General features: G+C 38.9%; 1 protein-coding gene across 3 annotated transcripts in view; it reads right to left on the reverse strand.

The window, feature by feature from the left end:
- Positions 1–3,987, reverse strand: part of ADARB1 (adenosine deaminase RNA specific B1) — a 34,027-nt gene extending 30,040 nt beyond the window's left edge. For all 3 annotated transcript variants that reach the window (XR_014159450.1, XM_081873812.1, XM_081873811.1), the window contains exon 1: positions 3,916–3,987. Coding sequence is in view for 2 of the 3 variants with exons in the window: in XM_081873812.1 (XP_081729938.1) it covers positions 3,916–3,943 (28 nt within the window). In the remaining variant the exon portion in view is untranslated. The remainder of the gene's footprint in view (positions 1–3,915) is intronic.
- Between the last annotated feature and the right edge of the window lie 2,013 nt (positions 3,988–6,000).

Raw genomic sequence — 6,000 nt, forward strand, 5'->3', positions numbered from 1 at the left:
CAGTCACATATAAAGCTACTAAATAAATAAACAAGACACTACTTTGAAGCAGGTAGATGGAATATGTAAACTTCAAATTCTAAAAGACTAGAATTCCAACTGTCCTACTAACCAACTAGGCACCTTATCATAAATACAGGCAATCTTCATTTTGCGCGGGGCTACGTTCCAGATCCCCTTGCGTGTTGGCGGGGCCCGCGTAAAGCGTTCTACCCCTGCCCCGTCCTCATTCCACCCTTTTAGTAACGTTTTAGTGACGTTCTAGGGTCACTTCCGGGTTGGGCTCCGTGCATGTGTGAGCGATTGCGTGTCAGTCGGGAGTTGCCTGTATTAAACATAAAACTTTTCAAGAGCTGTATATTCAGAATGTAAAAAAAAAGGTTATTGGGGGCAGTAAACTTATTTGACTATATTAAAATACTTATCTGAACATTACATTAGATAGACATAATACTTTTAAACACTGATGCCTTGGTAGTAATACAGAAATTCAATTTTCTAAACACTTTGTTACAAATGGCAAGCTTCTTTAAATATGCCAAACATGAAGCAATACAATTAAACATAAAATAAATTCTACTTTGCCGAAGAACCCCACCCAATCTCAGATGCCTAAAACATATTCACACCATTGGGGAGGCATGATTGAGATTCAAAATTTGCTGCTCTGGAAAGTATATTTAAATTTGTGTTAAATCCTACAATTAAAAGCACACAGACACCACTTCACCCAGTTGACAAAGTTGATGGAACAGTTATTAAATTTTCATTTATAACATCCTCCAGCAAAAGCTCGATAAGTTACTCCTTTCGGTGCTCAAAATAACAGAAAATTAAAAGAGAGTGGATAGAAACATACAGGTTAAAAAGAGAAGAAATAAATGTAAAATAGTGGCAAATAAAATGAAAGGAATCAATAGTTTTTCATATTTTTAAGAACTATTTCCTTTGAAACACGTTCTGTTATATCTTAAATTTTACCTCAAATAGAAAATTTTATGTGTACAGATGTAGCCTTTTCAGAGCAGTTACATCTGCACAAAATGCTATTAAGCACACGGTTGATATTATTTGCAACATAGCAATAGCAGCAGATCAGACATGCAGATTTATTCCACCTTGATGGATGTATTTAAGACTGATGTGTAAGGTGATGATCCTAGAGACACACATTTGCGAGTAACCTCCCCCTTCAAGCATACATGATCAGAACCAGATTAACAAGCAATTCAGTTCCTTAGAGAAATTTATAAAATAGATTGTTCAAGATGCAGGCTTTTCGTTAACCAGTCTTGAAATGATGAAGACAGAACATTCACAAAAAGGGATAGGCCTTGAAAGAAGCTAAGGAACATAAATACCCAGCCTGTTGAAATATTTGCTCTTGAAAATCATTTTCCAATTAAGCATAAACTTCCATTTGAAAACTGTAAATTCAAACATGATAGGTTTCAGTTTTTTTAAGTCCACTGCTCCTTTTCTTTCTTATTAAGTGCTGAGCCTTTCAAAAATGCTTAGCCGCACACTTTATTTCCAAAAAGGAGCTTTTGTGAATTTTTGGCCATTTGATTTGCAACCAGGGCAAAATTAATTGCCAGAGCTCTAGTGTCAAATCACTAAAATGACAGCATAACTGTATGATGTTTTCAAACAGTTCATGTGGGTTTTTTGGGGTACAACCCATCCTACACACTTCCTCTTTCTTTATGAGTTATTGTTAGGGCCTTTAGATCCTTAAATAGAAGATAAGGGATTTGCAAAATGTGGTACTGGATTAATTAAATCAGGAGCAGTCTATGAAAATGTCATATAAATGAAGATAGTCATTTTAAAAACACAAAGTGTGGGAAATACTTTTGGTATTTCTCATTTCATCAACTCAAGAGCAATATGCATAACACACACATCATCCACAGTCCACATCATCCACAATCATACAAAGATGTGATTCCTTATGTATTCAATTACCAAGATGCAAAGAGCTATTGCGCAGCAATGCCTAGCAAGATTTTTTACTTTTATATTTAGAACAGTTAGCATTTAGTCATAGAATCGCAGAATTGTTCTCTTCACTTTGGTGTACCATGTGTACAAGGCACAGGCTGCAAACTCCCTGGGTTTGTAGAATTAATTGTGTGGTTCTTTGGATCTTCATCAGTATATTTTTGCTCTCTCTTGTATCGTACAGACAAATAAAATGCAAAAAGGGGAATTATCGCCCCAAGAAAATGACTCAGGCTGGAGATAGACAACAGGCTTTTTCAGAAAGTCAAAAATGGCATGGTGGAGGCAGGATTGCTATGGTATAAACAATTATGCAACATTTTTTGGTGGCAGAAAGAGGTATACAATTTCCGGAGAGGTTGTCCTGTTAGACTCTTGCAGAAAAAACAATGAGTCTTGTGGCACCTTAAGGATCAACCAATTTACTATGGCATGCTCTTTTGTGGAGGGCAATCCACTTCATCAGATGAATGAAGTACATATATGATAAAATGCTGACACCCTGCTCCAGTGCCACCAAATAAGGTAGCTCACTGGCAACAGGCACACATTCATGTTAATTGCCACTACCTGCTTGTCACCTAAGCCAGGGCTTGCGGGAGTCCTACTGACATATGGAGTCTACTCAGAAGTAGGGAACTCCCCTCCCAATCTCCCATCCACTTTAGCCCAGTAACACATCTCAAACATCAAAGCAACATGGGGGAACAGTACTTGAGTGTGTTCAGAAACCCGTACGGCCAACAAATCAAAAGGAGTATAATACACTATATGAGAATATTGGTCTATCAAAAACTGGGCAAACCAAGCCATGTGTTAAACATGCTTTCCTTCTTTTTCACATATGCTCATCTGTATCAGCCTTCTCCAACCTGGAAGGCTGATATACACCAGAAGCAAGGGAGGTGCCTGACCTATGGTTGCATCTATGCCATACTTCCACAAGAAGGAAAATGCTAGCTAAAATGTTCCCAGAATAAAAAGAGAGAAACAATCATGACATTAATCACAGCTGTTGAAAAGTGCTAAGGTCTTTAAAATGGCTAAAACCAGTCAAAAAACCAAAGGGGTATAAAAACCCACCTCGTGATCCCAAATGATACTGAAAATATGGTGTTACTGAAGTCTGGCTGGTTTCACAAAACCATTGCAGGTGCACATTTTAATTACATGCCCAGGCACTGAGCACAAATACTTTAGCACTTAGTAGTAAAGGCAGATAAGAAGGGATCATCAACCCTAATACTTTTGGCAGGAAATTCACATATACATCCATGAAAATTTGCTACCTTGTCTGCTGTGGTAGGTAAGTAGGAACCAAGTATCAATGCACATTACTCAGAAGCATGTATTCTAACGGTAGTGAAGATCTGCTATGACATCAGTCCTATAGCCAATATTCTTAGATATTCTAGAAACTGCATTTTAAAGTGAAAACTGACTTAGAGGAGGATGAAAGTTAGGAAGGTCAACAATAAAACAAAAAGGTGTGACTCAGTGACCACAGAAATTTAAGCAAGACTATGCACATCTATTCAAAAGTAAACCACATCAAATACAGTTAGGCTTACTCTCAGGAAACTGTGTCTAGGACTACCACCTTGGGCTTAACTTAGTGGGGCTTAGCTCTGAGTAAACATGCATACCGTTGGGCCTGCACACCCACTGAAGACAACAGCTCCTATGCACATGAAGAATTTAAAACTCATTAATTTCAGTAGTAATTCAGTATTCTTTTTCCAGGACTGTGCAAATTATTATAACATAATTCTTTCCATAGAATAAAAGTAGGGAACTCCTCTGAATGTCAGGCAGGATTAGAAGCAAAAGGTGACTGACTTGAAAAAGGCAAGCACTAAGCAGCTGCAGAAACAGTAATGGGTTTAGCACTGTATAACATGAACATCTTACTCATATTCTCTTCATCATCTATGTCCATTGTGAAAAAGTTCTTCAGCCTCTAGACTGGTGTAGAGTTTCCTTCTGGAAGACAAAATGTGGAATCTTAGTTATCTGTATATTTTGAATGTTTCAGCTTGCGTGATTAAGATGTCTGAGAATTAGACCAAAGTAGCAAATTTTCCAATTTACCTCTGACCTGTTTTTATCCAGCTTGAAGAATTTATTATGTATCCCACACTTTCTTAAAAACAAGGGGTAGGGTTTTTTTTTACATGAGATTTTCCCATTTTTATCCTAATAAAAGCTCTGAGGTAGAAACTGATTGAGTGGGGATTTGAACTCAGAGACTTCTGGAGGAACATTATAACCATTAAGGAAGGGGCAGCTAACCATCTGCAGGCCAAGGCCGCAATGAACCACAGCCAGCTTTCTGGAGGCTGAAGTGCGGGTGGCAAGAATGGCTGTTAGCTGCCTTCCAAAAGGGGATGCACTGGAACTGTCATATATATAGTCACAGGTTGGCAACTCCTACACTATACCAAGCAGATTGCATGATCATCCCAGAGCTACACTGCCTTTCCTTGCTCCTGCTTTCCTAATTCTTCGTTGAGCCAGGGCCAGGGCCACTGCTGCCCAATGTGTGACTTCTGAATCTCTGAATCTACCGATCATTATCTGATATTGAAAAATACATGCATTACAGACAATTAGCAATATATCACATCCATACCGGCTACTTTCTTGTCATATGCGGCAAGATGCCAACTGTGCCTATCCTTGGTTGTTTAGAACAGTATTTTTATTGTATTTTCAATAAAGTGCAGCTAAAGAAAAACAGTCCATTCGCAGAGGTTATTACAAAGCATACATAGCTTGATACACAGAAGAGATGGGCTTAGAATCACGTAAAGGCATGGTAAGCCTAAGAGAAAAAAGAGAAACTATGCTTTGCTATGGTGCTATGAAATTGCTACTATTGTGGGAAATTTAATGCTGACAAATATAACTGTACATAGACTACCATTAACAAAGGGGTTAAGAACTATAAGGCCTTTATAGTCTTGAGCAGGCTGCAAGGCTCTGATTGGTTGAGAACCTTCTTCTCTCCAGGGGGAGAAATAAAAAGGTCAATTTGCCTTTTTCAAGAAGTAGACTCCCAGTCTGGAAGGACAGGGGTGTCTGCTCTGCAGACACATAAAGCATCCTCATGCAAATTTCTGTATTTTGCTTTAAGATGTAGTGTTCCTGTGTCTATATTTCACACTGCATTGAAAAAAGTAAATCTTTTTATGCTCAAGTAAAAGACTGGTCTGATTATTAGTGAAAGGTTGGGAGGCAGGGTAGCAAATCCCAGGTGCCCAGATAGGATTCCAAATAGGCTTAACAGCCTTATTCCCTGCTCTATTGCTGTGCAAACTATTAAACTCTACTGCAAAGGGCTTTAAAGAGAGAGTCGAGCCTCACAGATTTGAAGGTAGGTCCATTCAAAGTTATCTAAGGATGTCCAGTGAAATGAGTGCTGCAGATTGCTGACAAATTTTTACTACACTTAGTATCCTATGGACAGAGTCACTTATATGATGTCCCAGCATAAAGTCTACTTTATATGTTGCAAAGAAAGTGATTTAATCTTGTTGCCAAGGGAGCAGATAAAACTTTTTCAGCCTGACTGACTACTGACCTAATTTTGCAGCCTCTCATTCAAACTGTGCTCAGAATCGTTTCTGCTTAAGAATAGCAACCCTGAGTGTCTAGGGGGCAACATGACTAAAACATTATTTATATTTACAATTGAAAGCTCTTCTGTAGCTTGCCCCTTACACTTACAAAATATTTTTTCTTATACTACCTATGCTAATTAAAGGTAAAAGGTAAAGGGACCCCTGACCATTAGGTCCAGTCGTGGCCAACTCTGGGGTTGTGGCGCTCATCTTGCTTTATTGGCTGAGGGAGCTGGCGTACAGCTTCCGGGTCATGTGGCTAGCATGACAAAGTCGCTTCTGGCGAACCAGAGCAGCGCACAGAAACGCCGTTTACCTTCCCGCCAGAGCGGTACCTATTTATCTACTTGCACTTCGTGCTTTCGAACTGCTA

This window comes from Podarcis erhardii, assembly GCF_964252035.2.
Source record: "Podarcis erhardii genome assembly, chromosome: 1".
NCBI classification, from domain to species: domain Eukaryota; kingdom Metazoa; phylum Chordata; class Lepidosauria; order Squamata; family Lacertidae; genus Podarcis; species Podarcis erhardii.